The sequence below is a fragment of the Heteronotia binoei genome, chromosome 1, assembly GCF_032191835.1.
Source record: "Heteronotia binoei isolate CCM8104 ecotype False Entrance Well chromosome 1, APGP_CSIRO_Hbin_v1, whole genome shotgun sequence".
Classification (NCBI taxonomy): Eukaryota; Metazoa; Chordata; class Lepidosauria; order Squamata; family Gekkonidae; genus Heteronotia; species Heteronotia binoei.
This window is the reverse complement of record NC_083223.1, coordinates 229,509,658-229,534,410: the sequence shown is the minus strand read 5'-3', so window position 1 is coordinate 229,534,410 and position 24,753 is coordinate 229,509,658. Positions and strand designations below refer to the sequence as shown.

Sequence of the window (24,753 nt, the reverse complement as noted above, 5' to 3'; positions counted from 1 at the left end):
GAAGCAACTTAAGGCTCCTTGCTTTGATGTGTATCCATAAATGCTTATGCTTGAACCCCTTTCGTCATTAGTATCAATGACTCTGCGCTGTGCAACATTGTTGTAATCAATAAATGGAAACTTATTTTTAAACTAAAATAAGTCTATTCATTCTTGGAACTCCAATGCCCCTACGCTGACACTCAGTCATTGTCTCTTGCCGTAACCATCACCTTGTTGTTTGGGAATAGATTACTTAAACAGTGGTGAGAAGGGATTCAAAGGTAGCTTTTATCTGAGTCAGTTTTTCATATTGATCTCCAGTGACTAAATACTAGTTGGCTTAACCAATCATGTATTCATATGTTAGACAAGTATCATAAAAATGATTTAGAGTTCAGCATGCTAAATTCATTCAGAATGAAATGAATTTGCCTGTATGTGTGATGTATTCTTTCAAACAATATAATGGGGTCCTAATGTAAAGCAACTCTGCTCAGAAAATATAACCTTTTTGTAATGATCCTGCTCCATTCTCCATATCTATACTTGTCATATGGAGTTTATGCACATCAGAGAAGGCATCAAAACAAACACAAACATGCACACACACTACATTTATTAATAGTAAGCAGTTAACATAGAGAACTCTGAGACTTAATGCTTCACAACTTGGATTCAAAGATCATTACATGTATCAGCAAACAAAGATCTCTGTACCAAACAGTTACTGTTCCTGGTGACATCTTGGCATACCTGGTTATAATTGCAATATTTATAGTCCTACCCCATTCTATCCAATGATGCTTATTCCCAGGAAAGTGTTCTTAGGATTGTATTGCTAGTCTAATCATAAAGGGTCTGTCTTTTCCTCTTCTAGAATGCTGGTTGTCTTGGTATACTTGTTGTTTTAGCTCTTTAAAGCAGGGATTGTATTTTTATTCTAAACTCGAAATGAGGGCTGTTGTGAAGAAAAAAATATAACGGGCTCTAGAAAGAGGCTCTAGGTGAGTGCCCCCCCACCCTTGCTGCCTTCCCACCCAAGTGAAGGCATTCACTCTCCCCACCTCAAGGGGAGCTGATCTCTGCTATCTGGAGAGCAGCTGTAATTTTGAGTGATCTCCAGCCCTCACCTGGAGATTGGCAGCAATGGTTCCCTAGGAGGAAATGGCTGGTTTGAAGGGTGGAGTGTATGGCATTGTACCTGCCTGAGGTCCCACCTCTCCTCAAGCCTCACCTCCTCCAGGTTCCATCCCTTAAATCTCCAGGAATTTCTTAACCCGGAGTTGGCAACTCTATCTCCTTCTCTTTAACTGCCCTTTTGACTTCAGCTTTCCATCACCTCTCCTCTCCCTGTAACCTCTACCTAGGAAAAGGGCAGTCTTTCTTCACAGTGAGGGGGAACCAAAGCAGCTTACATCATTCTCCTCTTCCCCCACCCACTTTGGTCTGCACAACCCTGTGAGGTAGGTTAGGCTGAAAGTATGTGACTGGTCCAAAATCACCCAGTCAGCTTCCACAGCAAGAACCTTGGTCTGGCAGACCCTGTTCTAAAGCCCTAACTCCTATGCCCTCCTCAAGCTCCATCACAAAATCTCCAGGAATTTCCCACCAACCTGGAACTGGCAGCCCTAGTCACAACTGGCCCCAATGAGTTCTTCCTCAGAGGCCTTCAGTGATATGTTCAGACAACACTGTCTCTCTGGTAACATTGTTGGTCTTCTCTCTTTCCCTTCCTCCCTCCCTTCCTGAATCTGGTCTGCTGCCACAAGACACCATTTTTTCCCTCTGTCTCTAGCTGTTTTCCTTCCAGATGAGGAGATGGCGGAGCCCTCAGCCAACTGAGGGAAGGGTTTCTTTCTCTCCTCTGTGAAACAATGGCTCAACCCTTGTCTGTCCTGGGGCTGGAGGGTGGGGGGTTGCTCTCCATTGAGATTGAGCAACAATGGGAGATTAGGTGAACCCATGGCCAGTCTGTCTGGATAATTATATTATAGGGGAGATTCTGTGATTACACCTACAGCATCACTTTATAGCTTCCTCAGAAGAAGATAATCTGAAGAGGCAGTGTTGACAAAGTAGGGAGATCTGGGTTTAAATGCCCAGCAGTGAAAGTGTAATCCAGAGACAGAAACTTCTGTGCGGCTGGTCATTTTCCTTGGATTTCGGATAGGAAAAAAAGTCCATTGGTCCAACTCCTGTCATCTCCAGTTAAAAGGATCAAGTAACAGGTGATGTTACTTCTGCCTGAGACCTTGAAGAGCTGCTGTCACTCAGAGTAGACAAAAGAGCAACTCAGTATAAAGTCATTTCATGTATCCATGTGTAATTCTTCACACAATGCATAATTTGCTTGTGGAGCTCACTACCATGGGATATAGTGATGTCCACTAGTTTAAGACAACTTTAAAACAGGAGTAGACAGAGTCATGACGTCTGCGTGGAATCTCCATGCTCAAAAGAAATACTACTATAAGTACTTAAGTGCGACAACTGTGCAATGCCATCCAGGAAACTTGTTGGCCACTGTGGGAAACAGGATGCTGAGCTAGATGAACTATTAGTGTGACCAGAAGTACTCCTTTTATGCTGTTCTACTAACTCAGTCACAATGACCACTAGATTCCTTTTTACACGTTGTTATCTTCAAGCCTTTCCCATAAAGATGAAATGCAAGTAAGCCTTCACATGTTCCATCCTGTCCTTCTCAGGGAAAGACTGGGAATCCATATGGCAAGGTAAAACAACTCAAACTCAATGTGTTCCTTGGCTCCACAGGTGACCTGTACATTGGAGGAGTGGCAAAAGAAACCTACAAATCCTTGCCGAAGCTGGTCCATGCAAAGGAGGGGTTTCAGGGCTGCCTTGCCTCGGTGGACCTGAACGGGCGCCTTCCAGACCTGATCTCAGATGCTCTGTTTTGCAATGGGCAGATTGAACGAGGATGTGAAGGTACAGAGCTGTTTTGTAATCTTGTCACATGCTCCTCTAATACAAATTAAATATTTCTATACCTGATCCTGGGGAGGGGGGATGTCTGTACCCTCCCTCTTGCTGTGTTCTGTTTATTTGCACTCCAGTGATGACAGTTTCCTATCTTGCCTGCTGTCAACTATTTGTTCTGTGCCACAGCTGTAAGCCGGACTTGTTTTACATTATTAACAGAGGTGCCATTGATGGAGAAATGTACATTGATGGCACAAATTGAACCTGAGAACGTTAACTTATCTTCTCAAATATAATCATCGGAGTCTGTTCTCCTCTGCCGACAAGCTGATTTACATGTCTCCATTTGTTTGTGCTGTACTGTAATTAATTGTTGCAATAATTGGCTCCCATGCAGCACTTTATATCATCACAGCACTTAAATGGTAGTTTACGTGTAAATTAACCAATTGAATTTAAATGCACGTTTTTAGTGCAAGTTGTGTTCAGGATGAAATGTTCAGGCTGTCTTGCTATGCCATGGTGGTTTGTACTACTGTTGGATTCAAGGCTTGCACAACTGTTATTGTCTCAAGCTGGACTCAGCCATCAAGCAGCACAAAAATCTAAGTCAACCTTGGTGTCTCTGGCACAACGTAAGAATGTCAAGAGCTTGGTAAGCAGGGCCAGTTCTGGTGTTGAGAAGCTGTCTTGTGATTTAAAAAGGCATCAAACAAGAACTCCTCCTTCCTCGCTTGCCCTGCAGCCAGTGCTGCAATCAGGTGCTAGCACTGATCATACATTTACCCTCCAAAACTCCCACCCTTCCTGGTTTGACACCATGAAGCTTAATCCCGCGAAGACAGAGGTCCTTTGCCTGGGTCGCAGCGGCCCGGGAAGGGGAATCCCCCTACCAGCCTTTGACAGTGCGCCGCTGGTAGCGGCGGACAGGGTCAAGAGCTTGGGGGTGTTATTGGAGCCGTCCTTAAAGATGGAGGATATAAATTCTAAATAAATAAAAATAAATAAAAACAATGGGACAGCTCACTAGCAAAAGTACGACCCACTCGGCTGTTCTGTAGTGAGAAAGCAGAAGTCTGGAATTTCTGCCACCCTGAAGAAGGAGCAGGAAAGTCTGATGCTGTTGCTACTCCAGTTGCTACTACCACTTGGCAGTTCAGAAGGACGAGTGAGCAAATGGCTGCTATGGAAAGGAGCACCGTGGCACTACAGATAGGAGTGCTTGAGAGGGCAAAGGTTCACTTCTAACAGTGCCAAACAATAGCAGTTCATGCTTTTGGCTACCTTCTAACCCTGAAGGACATCTGGAGCGCTGGAGGAGCTGCTGCCATACCACTTACGGCAATGGCAGAGCATGACTTCTGGAAGGGGGCAGGATCTGAAATGGCCCTATCTGCAATGCTGACCCAAAGATATATGGTGGAGGCTGCCTCTATGGCCAAGCAGTGATATTGTCACAGATTGCTTGCTAATGGGTCGTGATGGATCATCTTGAGGCAGTGGGCCCTCAACCTTTATTTTTTTATATTCTGCCCTCCTCACAAGCAGGCTCAGAGTGGATTACAATATATAAAAATAACATAATTAGTTAAAACATAAGTACAGGCCTCAGATTCTGCAGGAGCTCATAGGAGCACAGCTCCTGAACTTTTCTGACACCCCCCTTCTCCTCTTCACCTACCTTGTCCATTGAATAGTAGGTGCAGCTGCATAACAGTCCCTGGATTTGGAGAATGGGCAGCCAGTCAGCCAACAGGAGCTTTGCCACACCCCCAGCAGCCCTCATTAACCCCTGGAGAAGCCCACACCACCCTTTCTCCACTTCTTATGTGATTTTGGGCGGCAGGTGGCTTGCTGGCCTTTTGACTGTGGGGCCCAGGAGAGCCCCAGGGGAGTGAGGGGCTCTAGCCAGCCCAAGCCGGGCTCACTCGCCAGGGGCTCTCTTTTCTTATATCAGGTTGCTTTTGGCTGGTGGGGGAGGGCAGCATATGCTAATGAGTTATGCTGATGAGCTTCACTACCTATTTTTCTGCAAAACAACCCTGCATAAGTGTATTAAACAGTTAAAATAAAATTTTAAACAAAAAGCCATCAGCTAGGAAACACAAAGTCAGAGACCAGTGCCGCTGAGCACAAACTTCTCAGAACTGGCCCATACAGAGAAAGGCTGTGGTAGGGAGGCCAAGTTACATGTACATCTGTTGCCTCAACCATATGCCTGAAATTGCCATCCATTAGTGCTCAATTTGATGCCAGTAGCACCTTAGAGACCAATGAGATTCTGGGGGTGTATGTTTTCAAAAGTCAAAGCTCCCTTTATCGAATACAACTTGGAATGGAGATCCCATTTAGAAGGTGGGAGAAGTGTTGCAAACAAAGAACTCAGGATGCAGAGATACAATGTGCATTAGCTTGATTAGAGTAGAGGGGAAATGCATGGGGGCAAAAAATTAGCATCTGTAGAGAGATAAGGCTGATATGTCCCTATTCAATCCTGCATGCATCCATTGTTCTGAACTTGTGTTGTGAGACTGCTGAACTTGATTCACAACTCATATCTGATGAAGGGAGCTTTGACTCTTGAAAGTTTATACCCTGCCCCCAATCTTGTTAGGTTCTAAGGTGCTATTGGACTGAAATCTAGCTGTCCTATTATGAACCAACATGGCTACGATCTGAAACGACATCCATTATTGGTGTCCCTGCAGGCAAGCAACAATATGTGATTGGCTGGTTGCATTTAGTTTGCAGGGTCAAATTGTGCAGGCTTGCAATACTGAGTATGACTGCAATTCACAAGTCTTATACTTGATTCAAAACATATCACACAGAGGTGAGTCCTACTGATATGAAGCAGAATATATGAGGGGTGGCTGAAATATTCTTAGCTCAATGACACTGGGGTTGGATTTAGGCTAGTAGTTCTCAAACTGTGGTTGGGCTCCCTTGAGGAAAACAGGATACCTAGAGGACAGGGAATGACAAGTCCATGGTCGTTTTCGCACTCACCTTAATCAGCAGCGACGACCCTCTTCACCGCGCAGGATCTGCGCGGATTTCGCACTAATTGCCGCGGAGCACCCAGAAGAGCCGGAAAGTCCCGGCGCTTTTGCGGCACAAACGGAAACTGTTTTTTGGCAGTTTCCGTTTGCGCCGCAAAAGCGCCGGGACTTTCCGGCTCTTCTGGGTGCTCCGCGGCAATTAGTGCAAAATCCGCGCAGATCCTGCGCGGTGAAGAGGGTCGTCGCTGCTGATTAAGGTGAGTACGAAAACTACCCATGAGTAGTGGTTGGTGGATCTTTTTGGAACATGTGCACACACACACAGAGGCTTGATTCAAAAATGTGTTTGGTACTTTGCCTAAAATCTGCAGAACACTTATTTTTTGCCCCTGAGCCTTGGAAAGCCTTAACCTTGTCAGCATAAGTAGAAGTGCAAAAGGTTGTCAAAACCCCTCTATCGTAGGGTTGTCGGGCCTCCCAGTGTGGAGGGAGGCCTCCTTCCAATTGCTGCCATTGCCTGGGAGAATTTTTAAAAACCTGCTAGCATCCTCTGTGTGATATATCATTTCTGAGTTCAACCTGGAAACAACAGTGGATAGCTCTAGGAATCACTGGAAACTCTACAATTTTTAAACCCTCCCCGCCCATGTCCCCACTCCCAACCTCTTCCTCTGATTGCCAGACTTGGTTTGGCAACCTTACCTCCTCCAATCTCATTGTACCACCCCCCAGCCTCACAGGTACTTGTCAATACTCCAGCCTTACTTACTGGTAGAGGCTACTGAAGTAAATGCGGTGAGGGGGGGAGGTGGCGGGAATCATGTATAGTATACAAGATAGTGTAAAGAGACTGATGCTTGGGGAAAGACTGGTTACAACCAGCTGGAGATTTTTGTCTTCATAGAAAGGGAACATGCTTTGCTTGAAAAAAATACTACTGCTAATTCTAAACTCTTAATTAGCACCATTAGTATGCTAAGTGCTGTATGACATGTAATGATTTCTTAAGAAGCAAGTTCAGATTGATTTAGAACAGGTCTGCACAAGCGCAGATTGTGACCCACAAAGCCAAACAGATCCCTCTGGCTATGTGAAAGTGACTGGATAAGGTCATAGCCATTAATTTTTTCACAGGGGGGGTGCCAGGGCACTGGGGTGCACCTCACATTGCTAATTGAATTGAATTGAATTTAAATAAATGAGGCATGGCAGGGCAGAGCCAGTTTGGTGTGGTGGTTAAGTGCACAGACTCTTATCTGGGAGAACCAGGTTTTATTCCCCACTCCTCCACTTGCAGCTGCTGGAATGGCCTTGGGTCAGCCACAGCTCTTGTAGGAGTTGTCCTTGAAAGGGCAGCTTTTGTGAGAGCTCTCTCAGTCCCACCCACCTCACAGGGTGTCTGTTGTTGGGGGAGAGATATAGGAGATCGTAAGCCGCTCTGAGTTTCTGATTCAGAGAGAAGGGCGGGATATAAATCTGCAGTAAAAAAGAAAAGAAAAGAAAAAAAAGAATGACCCACCCTTGTGTCTCACTGCAGTGTGCCTGTATCAGGACAGCAGAGAAGGATCTTGCTGATAGTGTCATGTAACCTATCATGTGACCCAGGCCACGATGGGTCACATCATGCCAGCAGTAAGATCCTCCCCTGCTGCCCTGGCACAGGCACATTGGAGGGAGGGAGAGGAGCAACTCTTTAACCCATGCCCAGCGGGCAGTCAGTCACCAGCTCTTTCTGCTTCTTGGCATGCCATGTATTGCTTAAGCCATGAAATTGCTTCAGGCTGGCATGGCAGCATCACAGCAGAAACAGCACCTGGCCTGCCAAGAAGAAGGAAGAGCTGGTGACTGCCTGCCGGGCATGGGGTAAGGAACTTAAGCAGCTGATCAGGGAAGATTGGGGTGGGGTGCCTCAAATTCAGTAGGGGGCACTGCCCTGTGTGCCCCACTGCTGGCTATGGCCCTTCTGCCCAGTGACCTGTCTTTAGCATGATGAAATATAAATTGCTCAGGACTACCTTTGAAGGTATCGATACCTGTAGTTCCCTTTAAAGCATTTTTGTGGTAATAACTGGCCAGTGAGGGAGAAAAGATGAATCCATTCAATAAAAAACTTCACCTCTTTCTGTTTACCTATTCAGTCATGCTATTTAATCAATTGGCCTTTTTTCTCTTTGAAGTTGATCAACCTTGTGACTTGTGTTCTAATTTTAATTTGATGATTAACGTTGAAAAGCATAAGTGTAAAAACATGCACGGAATGTATAACATTGAAACACTTAAGGGCGTTGCCACCTTTTTAAAAAAATAATAAAGTGTCTGAATAACAGCTTCAGGTGCTGGTGGGGGAGGAAACAGAAGGTGGCATTTGTTGCCAGTGATGAGATCTTTGCATTAAAATATCCCATGGGCCAAAGTATGATTTCATGGCTGAATTCTTAAAGGGCTGCTGGTTTTTCCAGACCAAGGTATAAATGAAATGGATTGATGGCTGGCGTCCCAGATAATGTGGCTGACTCACAAAGCCCAACTAGAATGTGGAAAATAGCCAGTATTTAGTAGGGTTACCAGCCTCCAGGTGGGCCCTGGAGTTCTCCTGGAATTATAAGTGATCTCCAGGTTACAGAAATCAGTTTCCTTGGAGGAAATGGCAGCTCTGGATGACAGATTTTATAGTATCACATCCCTGATGAGCTCCTTCCTTTCCCAACTCTGCCCTCTGCAGGTACCATCACTCCCCCGATCTCCAAAAATTTCCTAAGCCCAAGCTGGCAACCTACATATTTGATGTGGGTTTAACATTGTTATATGATTTTTATATCCAAAGTTAATTCTCAGTTGAAGCACATTTACCTCATCAATACAGGACTGTTCCTAAGTTCCATGGGGCAAGGGGAGAAGGATCATGCCTCCCATCTAATTCTGCACAACTTGTGAACAGAGCCTACAAGAATCAGCTTTGTTCATGCAACGGAGACTCCTGGCAAATGCAGAGTTCCTGATGGCACATTCCAAACTTATGTCCATATTTATTTGCACATGCATAGGTTTGTACACATAGCACAGAATGCACAGAGTCAAGACAAAGCCAGTAGGTACAGTCTTGTTGCCCCCTGTGCACATTTTATTCTCCCCTGATATGCCATCTGAACAGTCTTTACAAAGCCATTGAAAGCACATTGTACAGTGGTGTGGTAAGAAGTATGCTGTATTGTCAGCTGTATATACTGAAGCAGCCAGCTTGACTTTGGCACACACTCATTAATATCTTATTTTGATTTGGGGAATTGGTCCACATCCCACGTCAAGTTCTACCAATTAATTATTTCAGTGCTGTGGTGGAAGATGTGTGGCTCTGGCTATAATGAAGCTTGCAGATGATCACATCTTTATTCTTCAGACTTCTCAAATGTCTCTCCAGTATATTTTAAACCTAATGAAATGTGTCAGAATCTACACACAACAAACCATGGTACTTTCTCCATGCTTAGGGTGCCATCCTCCAGGTGGCACCTGGAAATCTCCAACTACAATTGATCTTCGGTCAACCAAGATCAGTTCACCTGGAAGAAATTGCTGCTTGGGAGGGTAGTTTCTATGGCGTTAGATTCCTGAGGTCCCTCCACTCTCCAAACCCCAACATACCCAGTCTCTACCTACAAAATCTTCAGTCCAGAGTTGGCAAACCTAACCATGCTACCATCACAACAAGAAACAGCTTTCTAATTGATCTTCATTCTGAAATATATCATCCTTCCTTCAGCTAACCAGAAGGTAGTCTGCTTTTACTGAACCCAGGAGATAAGTTGTAATGCTGACAAAAGTGCTGGCAATGGGGGTTCTGCTGCCCCAGGCAGAGCCCTGCCCCCCACCCCCGTGTGCCAGAGCTGCCATTTCCTCCAGTGGTGGGGGGGAGGCATGGCAGCGGGCTGCTTGGATCTTGGCTTCAAGTGTACTCACTGCTACTGCCCCCCCCCCAGCCTTGCTCAGCCTTCCTGGTCCCTGGAAGGCTGAGCATGGTCATGGCTGCAGTGGGAGCACTCAGAGCCTGGTCAGGTGGTGCCTGAGCACTACGGTCCTCAGAGACTCCAAGATTCCAAAGATTGAGTAGGTAGGTGGGCAGCCAGCCCCACCCCCTGCTCCCAGCAGCCCTCAGTCTGGCCATGAAGAGCTGGGGGCTCCATGTGCTGCCTTGTTTTCCATCACCATGAGCCTGAATGGTGAGTTCTTGGGTGGGTTGAAGGAGAGGCCCCTAGACTGCACAGGCTGCAAGGACAGTTAGAGTCCTTTCACAGTGGGGAGAGAGGAGGGTGGCCAGGACATGTCTCCCGCAGCCAGCGTGTACGAGCTGCGCACATTCCCTGTTGCTCCCAGTTGGGGAAAGGCACAGGAAAGCAGAGAGATGGGGAGGGAGCACAGAGATACAAATCAGCCTTCTTTTGAACTTCAGAATAGGAAGCTCATCACTGCAGGCTGAGCTCCAGGAAAGGTAGAAGGGGAATCAGAGCTTACATGCAATTTAAATCACACTGGAGGGGGGAGGGGGGAGGGGGGAGGGAGAGGGGTGGCCCCCAGCCTCTCCAGCTTCTTGCTCTCACCCCCACAGCCCCCCTCCCACAGCCCCCCTGTGGCCCCCTCCCTCTGTGACTCTTAGCTACGGGGCTGAGTGGATCCCAGGTGATAAAAGGGTCCAGTAGAATTCCACCAGTTTCCACAAAGTGGTGCACTCTGTCCTGGCTTCTCAATCTGAGCACTGAGCTGCCTTCCACTTTCCTGATGCCATTTACCTACTTGACATTCTGCGTTGGCACACCTAAAAGCTTACCTAACAGTCATAACTTTACATTAAAACTGAGCATTTGCTTACAAATTCTACTGAGTCGACAAGTGCCTCCAAATCAACAGTTTCATTAATGGCAAGCAAGGAACCTGCATAAAGGGGAAAGTATGTCGTATTTGACAGATGAATTAAGTGAAGTCTTTAAACTTTATTTTCTCTGCTGTCCTGTGCTTGCTAGGAGAGGAATACCCAAGAATGGGAATATGTGGTTCTTGATGCAAATGTCAGTCCTGTATCCATTCCAGCAGAAGATCAAGATGAGAGGGAGAGGGGGTAGAATAATGTGCTAATGACTGACTTGACTGTATCTGAACATGACAAATGGCTAGTCAGGATTTAAACCATGCATTCACTTTGCTAATGCATTCACATCTATCCTATGAAAAGAAATGCTTTTAATTTTCCTTCATTACATGTCATCAGCTCAATTAACCATTATATTTGTCGTAAATGCTGGCAAATTACTGCATTCTCATTTTGGCTTGCCTGGAGATTTATGTCTATTAGCGTTAATTTATTTGCATTACGTGGAATTTCTTTTCCTCTTTAAGAGCGGCATGCACCTTCTCTCTGAACGGTCTTTCTGTGTTTGCTGCCGTTTTGATATTTGCTTACTAACGTTTAATATATTTTGCTTTTTTTTATTTTGCTGGCAAAGTTGCATTGATGAAAGCTGATTTGCAAGGTAGATAGCCCTCATATATATCAAACAAGACTGAAACCCAGAATGTGCATTGGGGACCATTCGCCTTCCTGCACTGGCATATGTTGTATTGCATCCAATTTTCTCTTCCCCCTTTCAAAATGTGATGCAAGAACCTTCCTCTTACAGGATATTCTGCATAAAGGCTTTCAGTCTTGTATTTATTTGTACAGTGATTGCTTTAGTGCTTTGATCATGCCTTTTTTCTTTAAGTTCTCCCCCCCTCTGTGGTCTAGTTGATGAGTCTCTAGAAATAGAATAGCTTTGTTTCTCACGTGTATGTCACTTTTGAGCATGCTGGTGCATTACTTTGCAGATTTTTCTCCCCCTAAAAAAAAGAAAGAAAGAAACCATCCCCTCCCCCCGCATGGGATAAGTAAAGCATGTGAAATGATACTTGCCAACATTCCTGTTATTAAATCTGTATAAACTATATTGCAAAAAATAATATTAAGCCCAGTCAACCATCTCTTGACTTTCTACAGGCATTGCTCTTCATCAAATCATTGCTTGGATGGCGGTACATTTTGTTTCTTAACTTGCTTTTTAATTTTCTCATTTAAAAAGAAAATAGTTTGATATCCTGTTTTTCATGGGTACCTGGCAGAACGTACCAAGTCAGAGAGAAAGAATAAAATAAGCCACAATAAAATTAGCAATGTTGATGGCAAACCTCTTTTTGTGAATTTATCTGCTTCTGTTTGGTTTTTTAAAAAATCATATTTCTGAATTAATTCATCTCTTCATGGACCTCACCATTATGAAGCAAAGCCATATGCCTTGTCATTAAAATAAAAATAAAAATTAAAAGGTTTTGACTGCTCCTGCTGTCTGTTTTTTCCTTCAGTTTGCCCTTTACATATTGAGATGTTGGCAACTACCTTGTGTGATCCAGTAGCAAATGGGGTGCCTATGAGAGACAAAGGCCCAAGTTTCCTTTTTCTGTGTGTATGTTTTCGTTAGGGCCCAGCACGACGTGCCAAGAGGACTCCTGTGCAAACCAAGGCGTCTGCTTACAGCAGTGGGATGGCTTCAGCTGTGACTGTAGTATGACCTCCTTCAGTGGAACACTGTGCAATGACCGTGAGTACATTAGAGACTGTGTCTCTCTCTTTCTCTCTCGAGAAGGCTGAAAGGCTCTAGGGCATTAGCCTTGAAACCAAATGTCTTAAATGGTGCATTCTTTTTAATATTATATAATTAATTGAACTGGCAAACTCAGAGAGAATTTTTTTAAAATTGTTCTGCTGTGCTCAGAGGAAGCACATGACTGAAGCATTGCATTAGAGATGGTGCACTAGAAATTTTACAGGGAGGGGGGAGACTGTGGAATTGCAATGCTGAATTTTCCATCTAATTTTACGTTGGAATATTGTCTTTGCATAAAATGTTGATGTAGGATTTTCCCCTCCCCTGTCTCCCTTTTCTTCCTGGTTTTTAGTGGGGAGATCTCATTTTTCTTAAGAAATATTGTAATTTTGTAACATTATATCTCAAGGGTTGTAATTACCGTGAAGCCGTTGACAACCTTCATTATCTTACCTATGTCAAGTTGCTTTAGGTGATACGAAATGCTCTGCCAAATAATTAAAAAAAGAACTTCATGCTTTATTTCACTTAAATGTTATCTGAATAAATCTCAAGATCATTTACCAATGATGTAAAGTGAAAAGGATCAAATTTGGGTGTTGAAAACATCTGAGGTGAGTCAGTACAATGACTACATTGAGGGCATGATCTGTGTATGAAACTTCCTCTGATAGGAACATCAGAGGTTCAGAGGATTGTTGGGGAAGAGGTTTATTTGGATACATGGGGGTCTCCAATCCAAACACTCACCTAGTTAATTGGAACCTTGTTCCTTCTTTGGATGGACATAAGTTAGTAATGACCAAGCCAGACTTGTGTGGTAACTATTCCTCACTAGTGATCACAGAGATGGGTGTCAGTTCCCAGTATGTACAGGACAGTTCTCACAAAAATGTTCCTGCGTTATTAAATATCAAGAAATATGGGAGTATGGGCACACCCAGTAAAAAGCTGGTTTTCAGTATCTCTTGCTGCATCTCTTGATTGTATTTCCATTGTGAATGTGTAGTTCAAATGCCATCTTGCCAAAGAGGTGAAATAATAGCTTTGCTAAATACTTAACCCCACATTGTTCTGAGGAACATAGTAAAAAGTTGGACTTTTGAGGGGCAAGAATCCTGCATTGATTCCTGCCCCTCCCCCCAGTGGCACAGTTTCTTTCAAATTTACCAGATTATGTTACTATTTTATTGCATGGAGAAATCTAGTTTGGGAAAACTGAACTCTAAGTATGGAGTCTGATTTCACTATCTGTTTGGTGCTATTTAATTGTTTTTGGGTTTCCCTGTTTTGACAATAGAGTAATATTGCAGCATTTGGGAACTGTGCAGATTTCTGTCAGTGAAATTACAAGGAAACTGTTGAGGTCTGTACTTTAACAACCAAGGATTCTTATGGGATGCAGGTGAGGTAGCAAGGATCACAAACCATGATTTCGTGTGTGTATGTGTGTGTGTGTCTGGGAACCATACCATAGGAGTAACATGTGGACACAAGCCATAGTTAGCACAAACCATGGTTGGTTGTTAGATTTGAACCATGTGGATCAAATTATTGGCATTTTCTCAATGTGATAGTACTGATGTTTGGTTGAACTGGTCCATTGTTGTGTATTTGTGTTTCTGTATTTTAGTTTTCTATTCGAGTATAAAAATTTCTATGTAAACAGTAGCTGCCATTTTGAACTTTTCCTAGTTCATTTTAATCTAATTCAGAATGCTCAGTCACTTAGTTTAATTAAGGGTCCAAATGCTTTCATGCATGCATGCATGTTTTGTGATCACGCAACTTCAGTGGGCTTTTAAGTTTTAGGATCACATCAACAGTATTATGAAAGGGGGTCAGTTTCCCTTTGGTTTATGCCCCTCATAAAGGTTAAAATGTGAAGAATAAAGGTGGCTTGTTGTATAAGGGAATGAACATAATGAGAATGCATATGCTTTGGAACTCAAAATGTAGTGAGAGAACTTAAATTGTGTTGCTAGTTCCTGCGTAAGCAGGTTGGTGAAAGTACCCTGTATTTTAACATAAACATTCAAAACAATTGGATTATGATACAGAAAGGACAGATCTTCATGCTACAGCTTGGTACCACATGGTGTACTTTTAGGGTTGGCAACTTCTGGTTGGGAAAGACTTGGAGTTCTTGAAGGTGAGACCTTGAGAGGCCAATTTTTGGTGAGGGGAGGGACCTCTGCAGGGTATAATACCATAAAGCCCAACTTCCAAAGTAGCCATTTTCTCCAGGTGAACAAATCTCCATTGTGTGAAGACCAATTGTAATTCCTGAAGATCTCCAGACCCCACCCAGAGGTTGGCAACCCTATGTATAGTTCTAGAGGGGCCTTTGTTTCTCAGCACCCTACTTGAAGGTGCAGTTAGATGGTAAGGGAAGATGATAGAAACTGCTTTTACAAACTTGATCCATGTGTAGATGGCTTGCATCCCAGCCCCAAAGTCTGCTAGCATTGCAGTGCTGGTGCTCTGTTTAGGGATACCACAATAAATAATGCCAAGCAGCGGGATACTGGGCAACAGTATGCACTGTGATACTTGGAGGGAGAAGACAGTGTGCATACATATACTAATGGGTGATGGCTGTAGGTGGAGAGCTTCCTCCATGCCATGTACTTATAGCCTCTGTACAGAAGCCTGACATATAGCACCGGCATGAACTCATTATGTCATCAGCTTCTGTAGGCCACTCTCAGTGCCATCCTAAGCAAAATCATACCCTTCTATATCCACTGAAATCAATGGATTTAGGAAGGTTTTCTAGAAGCATAGCAGTTACTGGTAGAGACAATACAACCCTAGGCCCTTCCTCCTCTACTCTTTCCCTGCAATCATGTCGCAGCAATATGTGCCACCACATGTATTACGCCCTAAAGAAAACCACTGTAAGTTCATACATGGAACTGTAAGCCTTTTATGATTGCAAAGACAGGCAGTGTCCATTTTCCCATTCTTTGACTGGAAGAGAATACAAGTATATTTTGACCTCAGATGACATACAGGTTCCTTTTCTTTTTCCTGTGATGATAAATTAGAGTAGATGTGGAACTACAATCTTCAGGAGATGAGATATGACAGAAGACATTATATTGTTCAGTACAAAGACAACTGGTAGGGGGGGAAAGTTCCAAAAAACCCTAGGGTTATATAGGAAACTGCAAAAAGGACACCTAATGATTACTCTTAGAAATTGATAGCTGCTGCGGCTCCTCTGAGGGAGGGGGAAACTTTAGGAACATTCTAAGTATGAGTAACAGCAGGTTTTCAGCTTCTGAGCTGTCCTCCTCCCAAGCAGCCAGCTTTTCTTTAAGCACAGGGTTGGAAATGATCATGACCCAAAATTAGAGCCTCTGTCTCAAGTGTTCCTTTGCTCTCAACTGAAATATTTCTGTAAGTTTAAACTTCATTCTCTGTTACCAAAATTTTAAAACGCCCCCCCACAACCCCCCCCCCAAGTACATCAAGAATTATCTTTTTTTTTAAGAATAAAGTAGCAATGGCTTGGGAAGATACCAAGCGTGTGTAATAGCTAGTATTAGAGCCCATATGCTGTGTCCATATGATTGCAGTCCAGTGATGGTGCTGCATCTTATCACGAGGATATTTATAAATGAGCTTGGGTTTAGCAATATGTAAAGGCAATCCACATAGGCATGCTCTTCCTCACTTGGTGGCTGAAGCATCAGACAAGGTCTTGCATGTCTCAATAAGGGATTACAGACAGCACTTCCCATCCCATTTATTAACTGGGTTTTAGATCCATGAAACTTCAAATCTATCTGAACATTCTAGTCTAGGCAAATGAGAGGTTTCTTTATAATTAAGAAGTCAGCATTTTGTAATGAAAAATCTAAATGGACTGGAACAAGGGCTTGATTTTTAGTTCACTAAAACTAGATTTCCCCCCCCCTCCAGTTTTGGAGTTCTGGATTACCCGGTTTCATTGCCAAAGTGGAACCAAAGCACTGGGAATCTTCTGTTTCCAGACATCTGTTTCATTGTTTGAATTTTACAGAGATGTTTGTCGGTTGCATCCAATGCTAGGGCCTTGTGAGGCTTCCACAAGGTCCTCTGATCTTCATAGACCTCCTTCTCAGTGGCTATTATTCACATCAGTGGTCCATCAGTGGCTATTAGTTGCAATGTATGGATGGGACACTATGTCTGGGCTGGTGATGCTCTGTAATCTTGGTGTGGGAGAGAGGACAACAGTGGGATGGCTTCCAGAGTTCTGGCCCCACTGGTGGACCTCCTAATGAGCCCGTTATGGGGACGGCAGGATATAAATCTAATAAAATAATAAATAAATAATGGTACTTGGCTTTTGGCCACTATGTGACATAGCTTCTCAGAGTTGGACTTGATGGGCCATTGGCCTGATCCAGCATGGCTTCTCTTGTGTTCTTCTTATCAGTGATTTCCTACCCCAGGATAGTTTATTCCCAGGCTCTACATGGAGTAATAGTCACATTGTTTCAGAGGATACAAAGGAGAGGAGAAAGGGGATGAAATCTCTCCTTTCAGCGACTTGCATCAATGGAACTCTGTGACTGAGATCTCATGTATCATATATGTCTATAACTCTCTTCCTAAGACTGAACACATGCAATTCATATTTATTTCAGTTTCTCTCTGATTAGTGTTTAATATTGAATTTTAAAAATTATAGAATGATCCTATAAAGCCCCTCCCTTAGTGTTCTTCAAGAACATTTGAGGGTGATGTGAGCCTAGTCCCTGTGGAGCTTTCCATGGAATTGGAAATTGCAGTAATTGTGGTGGTTTCTCAAGAGGTATTAATTATGTAACTGGAATCAGAAGCCAAGCTTTGCAAGATTTATAAATTGGTGCAATATAACAAAGAAACAGTGTCAAAAACACTATTTGCTCTCTTCCTCTGCAGGGAATCAAAGAAATGAGTAAACTAGAGTTTGACTTTTATTACAGTGACTATTGTTTTCCTGGTAGCATGTGTAATCCTAAATCAAATCTCTGAAAACCATGGAGGAAAAAACAATTAAAAACTAATTCAGTGTATTGCTGCGGTAGCAAAATGGGAACATGCTGTAGGTTACCACCAATTTCAATTTTGTACATTTCATTTTTATTTATATTTTAGGTAGATGTTGAAAGAGACTATGTAGGAATAATTTAAGAAAATCAGCATTCATATAATTCCTCCTACTAAAATGTTAATGCAAAAAAGAAAAAGAAAAGGGTGTTTCAAACATTTATTTCTGATAAACATGAAGTATTGGTAGCATTCAAATTTCTGTTACAAAGAACTGGTGGAAGTTGGGGATAGGGCAGAGACTGGCCATGACATCATTTCCGGTCACATCACCATGCCACACAACATTCTAGGAGACCTGGTAAATTCTTAAGAGTGTCACAGTGATGTAACTTGCAGATTTTTGTTTTATAGAAAATGACATAATGGCATCATGTGACACCAATACATGTTCCCTGAATGTTAGGGGGCACTTTAATTGAAACAGAATGATATGTGCAGTTGTTGGAAGTTCCTAAATTTGATCTTGCAACACTATTGTTCTTGTCTGATTCTCTGTGACAGAACCAATAATCTGTTTGGGGGACAGGAAGGTGGCATAGGGAATGGGTTCTATAGTTACTCCACTGTACTCTATTTATGTGCCGGATGATTACACTGTATGGCTCTGCCCTAAGAAGTGGAAGCAAGATTCACATGGTCCCCCACAGATGATGAGTGATCTAACTGGGGCTATGCAAATTCTGATGCTGCTTGTGGAATTAGGGCCATACAATGTGATCACATAACACAACATACAAATAGCTGGAATGTTTCTTGTGTCAAACCAATTTTATTATTGCAATGTATTGTAACAATATTTATAGAGAAAGCACTAAAGAAAGCACTAAAGCAAAAATAATACCAATACATCACTTCCATCCCCCTTATCTTGACCCCTGCCGGTGTTTACTTAAATTGCTAAAAAAACAAGGTAATATCTCTTAAAAAAACAACAACCTTATACTCTATCCTCTTAACCTTATCAAAAAAGATACTAATAGTCCAATAAAAACAAAAAGAAAAAAAGAAAAAAGGACAATTCCATTTCTTTATAATTATTACTATAATCCACCATTCTACAAAATTTCAATTATTATCAAACATCGCTAAATGTCCCTTTACTTTCCGGTGTTTTTCAACATATATTTGAAATTTCTCCCACTCCATTTTAAACTTCTCCAAACCATAGTCTTTTAAGATTCTTGGAAGTTTGTCCATTTCACTCCAAGACATAACTTTTAAAATCCAGTCCCATTTTTCTGGTGTTTTATATTGCTTCCATAGCTGCACATACAATATCCTTGCAGCTGAAAGTAGATACCACACAATAGTTCTATCTTATTTCGGAAAACTTTCCATTTGTAATCCCAACAAAAACACGTCTGGACATCTCTTAACGTCGTAACCTAAAATTTTTGACATTTCTTTCTGAATCATTTGCCATTCTTTAATCCACACCAAACACACTGCATCGTGGTATAACTTTAAATCAGGCAATTGGAAACCTCCCCTTTCTTTTGCATCAGTCAAGATTTTCATTTTAATTCTTGTTTTTTTTCTAGCCCACACAAATTCTGAGATCTTCCTTTGCCATTTACTAAGTTGTTTGTAATCCTTCACAGTTGGAATTGTCTGAAATAAAAACATAACTCTTGGTAGAACATTCATTTTGATTGCAGAGATTCTGCCCAGCAAAGACAAGTTCAATTTATTCCATTTTAACAAATCTCCATCAATTTTACGCCAAAGTTTCTCATAGTTGTTGTCAAGCATGCAGTTTCAAAGGACAAGTCAAATGGATACAAAACTACGTTTATTGATAGACCGATATGCTCTCCTGGTACAGGTCCTTGAGAGTGATACTAGAAATACATTGATACACTTCCTTTAAGACATACTTCAAAGGGTTCCCAAAGGAGGGGGTAAGGAATGCTCTCTAACACATAAACTATCATAAATGTCTACATTCTCACAATGTTATCAGTGTCTTGTCCTTGCTTTCCCCAGATGTCTCACACTCCCAGACAGGAATGTATGGGAAGGTGTTGATTATTCTTTCTCTTACTAGTTTTGTTTCTCACTACTCTACTTTACAAGCAATAAAGCAAGAAAGGGGAGGGGGAAGAATAACAGAGCCAAATTACATCGGTCCTCCATGATGTTTCACAGACCAGCTTTATTTTTAGGAGCACCCTAAAACAATTCATTACCATTGGAATTTTACCATGCTTCACAGTTGTTTTTGTATGAATCTATATTTTTCATAGTAATTTCTACCCCAGATATTTTACTTTTGTAACAACTTCACAATCTGCTACACTTTGTAGTTCTTCCTGTTGCCTCTTTGTCATATTTTTACATGAAATTTTCAATTTTTCTTTGTTTATATAAAAACCTGCCAGTTCGCCATACTCCTGTATCCTGTGAAGCATCACAAATAGGATTTTCATTGATAAACGTTACATCATCAGCAAATGCTCTATATTTGTAAGAAAAACCTTTCAACTTCAATCCCTCTATCTCCTTATCTTCTCGTATTTGCATAAGCAAAATCTCTAATGTCATTATGAATATCAATGGAGATAGAGGGCAACCTTGTCTCGTACCTTTGCTGATTATCATTTTTTCTGTCAAATCTGCATTTATACAAAGTCTTGCTTGTTGTTCAGTATATATCGCCTTAACCAGTCTTATAAAATTTTCTCCTAATCCCAATTTCTCTATCACTGCAAACATAAAGTCCCAATTCACATTATTAAAGGCCTTCTCTGCATCTGCAAAGAATAATGCCACTTCTTTTTCAGGGTGTTTCTCATAATATTCAACAACGTCTATAACAGTTCTAATATTGTCTCTAATTTGTCTCCTGGGAAGAAATCCTGCTTGCTCATCTTTGATGAAATTGTTCAAATGCTGTTTGAGTCTTTCTGCTAGTATCCTAGCATATGTTTTATAGTCATTATTAAGTAATGAAATTGGTCTAGGCTTCCCAATCCCCAGGTCCCACAGGGGGATTCCCCGGTTTTACAGGCTTCCCCCCTCCCCCAGCCAGCTGGCCGGTGGGGGAAGCCCCACCCCCAGAGCCATCATGCACCTCCACAAACGATTCCCATAGGGAATAATGGGAAATTGATCCGCGGGTATCGAGGGCTCTGGGGGGGCTGTTTTTTGAGATAGAGGCACCAAATTTTCAGTATAGCATCTAGTGCCTCTCCCCAAAATACCTCCCAAGTTTCAAAAAGATTGGACCAGGGGGTCCAATTATATGAGCCCCAAAAGAAGGTGCCCCTATCCTTCATTATTTCCTATGGAAGAAAGGCATTTAAAAATGTGTGCAGTCCGTTTAAATGTGATGGCCAGAACTCCCTTGGAGTTCTATTATGCTTTTCACATCCTTGCTCTTGGCTCCGCCCCAATGTCTCCTGGCTCCACCCCCAAAGTCCCCAGATATTTCTTAAATTGGACTTGGCAACCCTAAATTGGTCTATAATTTTTTACATTTGTGGTGTCTCGATCTTCTTTCGGTATCAAAGAAATGACTGCTTCCTTCCATGTATTTGGCACTTTCTCATCAGTTCTTATTATATTTGTCAGTTTTTGCAATTTTGGTACTAATGTCTCTGCGAGGACTTTATAAAATTTTGCTGTAAAGCCATCTGGACCCAGTGCTTTTTCCAATTTCATAGAATTTATTGCGCTTCGACTTCTATTTTTCCAATTGGTTCATTTAAGACCTTTTGCATATTTTCTGTTAAGGGATTTACTTGTATTTAAAGTAGATAAGCATTTATTTTACTCTTCTCCACCTTTTCACTTTGGAACAGCTTAGCATAATATTTGTAAAATTCTCTTTTAATTCCTGCTTGGTCCACAATGGCTTTGCCACCTGATAGAATTTTGTTAATGAATTTACTCTTTTTTTTCCATTTGCCAAGCCAGGTACTTTCCAGGTTTATTTGCTCCTTCGAAAGATTTTTGTTGTAGTCTTTTAAGATTACATTCTATTTCTTTATTTAACAAATGTCTCAATAGATTCTGTAACATTGTAATCTCCCTTATAATTTTCTTTTTCCCCAGTCTTTTTCTGAGTTCTTTTTCCTTATTAATAATCTCTTTTTGAATACCCAACTTTTGTTTCTCTTTTGCTCTTTTGTCTTTATTGTTCAATGTAATTAAAACGCCTCTTATTACAGCTTTATAACGCATCCCACACCATTTGAAATTGAATGTCCTCTTTTTCATTTATTTGGAAGAAAGCTTTAGTCTCTTTTTCTAGAGACTCCACTACCTCAATTTTCTGTAGTAAATCTTCATTTATCCTCCACCTCCTAGTCTTTTTGGCATACTTTGCCAACCACATTAATGGGTTATGATCTGCCCCCACTTTAGGAAGAATCTCTACTTTTTTTGTCATCCATCCAAGATCTTTTGTGGCCCATAACATATCAATCCTTGAGAAAGAGTTATGTCTTGCTGAAAAGAAAGTATAATCCCACACTTTAGGATTAAATTTCCTCCAGACATCTTCCAGACTTTCTTGATTCACTAAGTCAAAAGAAGACTTTGGTAATTTCCCTTCATTATTTCTTTCCTCTGATCTGTCCAAAATATTTTTAACTGTTCCATTAAAGTCTCCCATCACCATAATTTATTTATATACCACTTGGTCTAATTGCTGTACAATTTCTTTGAAGAAAGAGTCTTTTGCCCCATTTGGGGCATACAATCCCACTAACAATGTCTTTTTGTCATTTAATGACACTTCCACTGCTACATATCTTCCATTATCATCTTTAAAAACTAGCTTTGGGTTAAGTTCTTGTTTTATATAAAAAAATCATTCCCCTTCTTTTTCTTTAGCCAATGAAAAAAATTCCATACCCAATTGCTTGTTCCATAAAAATTTATAATCCATTTGTTTAATATATACTTCTTGTAAACAAATTATACTACAATTTTGCTTCTTTATCCAATGAAATGTAGCCTTTCTTTTTTGCGGTGAATTTAGTCCATTTACATTTCAAGATAATAATTTGTAATCCATAGTGATTCTTCAATTATTCTGCATCCCCAAAGTCACTATGTTCCTCAAAAAATCTCCTCTGGTCTTGAACATTGGAGAGCATTTTGAGGAGAGTCATCAGATGCTATGTTGAAAATGTGGTGCTTCTACCTCAAAAACCAGCCCCTCCAGAGCCCCAGATACCCCCAGATCAATTCTCCATTATACCCTATGGGAATCGATCTCCATAGGGAATAATGAAGTGCGCAGCAGACACATTTCCTCCCCCCTCCCTGTTTTTGATGACTTTGAAGTGGGGGAGGGCCTGCTCCCACCTGGGGATTAGTATCTCTATTCACGAGTTGCTGAACTTCCAACTTCTTCAAAGTAACACAGAGCAACCAAAGGTTCAAGTTTACCTTTCTTTCCTATGCAAATGACCTCTAAACAGATTGTGCAACCAATAGTGGGTCTGGGCTGCTTTCACAGCCACTGGGAATAATTGAAGAATCACTATGGATTACAAATTATTATCTTGGAATGTAAATGGACTAAATTCACGGCAAAAAAGAAAGGCTACATTTCATTGGATTAAGAAGCAAAAATGTAGTATAATTTGTTTACAAGAAGTACATATTAAACAAATGGATTATAAATTTTTATGGAACAAGCAATTGAAGTAGAGGGAAGCAGAGTAAGAATTATGAAAGAGTTGCCAAGAAAGGTCATGGGACGGAGACGGTGTTGGTTGCCCTAGTGGATGACCTTCAACGGCATCTGGATCGGGGTGGCTCGGCAGTGCTGATGTTGTTGGACCTATCGGCGGCGTTCGATACGGTCGACCATCGGTTACTGACTTGCCGCCTCGCCGACGCGGGGATTCAGGGGCTAGCCCTGCAGTGGCTTTCCTCTTTCCTTGAAGGTCGGGGACAAAGGGTCGCGATTGGGGGGGAGCTATCCCGGAGGCACACACTTAATTGTGGAGTGCCCCAGGGAGCGGTTCTCTCCCCGATGTTATTTAACATCTATATGCGACCTCTTGCCCAGATTGCCCGAAGGTATGGGCTGGGGTGTCACCAGTATGCTGATGACACCCAGCTCTATCTACTTATGGGCGACCGACCTGTCTCCGCCCCAGAAAAACTAGATCGGGCATTGCAGGCCGTGGCTGAGTGGCTCAGACGGAGTGGACTGAGACTGAATCCTGCGAAGACAGAGGTCCTCTGTTTGGGCCGTCGTGGACCGGGGGGGGGGGAAATCCCCTTGCCGACTTTTGATGGTGCGCCACTGACGGCGGCGGACAGGGTCAAGAGCCTGGGGGTGCTGTTGGAGCCGTCCCTAAAGATGGAGGCTCAGATAGCAACCACTGCCAAGTCCGCGTTCTTTCATCTTAGACGGGCAAGGCAGTTGGCCCCCTTCCTGGACCGCGACGACCTATCAACAGTGATCCATGCTACGGTCACCTCGAGATTGGATTACTGCAATGCCCTCTACATGGGGCTGCCCCTGTGCCGGACCCGGAAATTGCAGCTGGTGCAGAACGCTGCGGCCCGGCTGCTATTGGGCCTCCCAAGGTGGGGGCACATCCGGCCGGGCCTTCGGGCTCTGCACTGGCTTCCAATAACATACCGAGTCCGGTACAAGGTGCTGGTCATTACCTTTAAAGCCCTATATGGCCTGGGACCTGCCTACCTGAAGGACCGTCTCTCCCCACACGTTCCCCAGAGAGTACTGAGGTCTGGGACTCAAAACCTTCTCACCATCCCCGGGCCCAAGGAAGTCCGTCTCAAGACAACCAGAGACAGGGCCTTTTCTATAATGGCCCCCACATGGTGGAACCAGCTGCCGGAAGAGGTGAGGGCCCTGCGGGATCTTACTCAGTTCCGCGGGGCCTGTAAGACAACCCTCTTCCGGTTAGCTTATGCCGACTAGATAAATGTAGCTTATCAGATTTTAGTGAAATATACTGGATAGTTTTAATGTTAAGATTTTAATGTTTTTAGGTTTTTTAAACGTTTTGACTTTTAAATGTATTAACTTTGTACCTTGTTTTATTGTTTTGTCGTTGTTGTGAGCCGCCCTGAGCCACTCTGTGGGAAGGGCGGGATATAAATTATAGAATAAATAA

General features: G+C 42.5%; 1 protein-coding gene across 16 annotated transcripts in view; it reads left to right on the top strand.

Annotated features, from left to right (window-relative positions):
• Positions 1-24,753, top strand: part of NRXN1 (neurexin 1) — a 1,496,060-nt gene that overhangs the window by 781,783 nt on the left and 689,524 nt on the right. For 11 of the 16 annotated variants that reach the window (XM_060249064.1, XM_060249053.1, XM_060249035.1 and 8 more), the window contains 2 exons: positions 2,758-2,931; positions 12,431-12,550. In XM_060249064.1, coding sequence (XP_060105047.1) covers positions 2,758-2,931; positions 12,431-12,550 — 294 coding nt within the window. Of the gene's footprint in view, positions 1-2,757; positions 2,932-11,422; positions 11,450-12,430; positions 12,551-24,753 lie in introns of all 16 variants that reach the window. The other 5 variants (XM_060248921.1, XM_060248939.1, XM_060248930.1 and 2 more) reach the window with 1 other exon arrangement.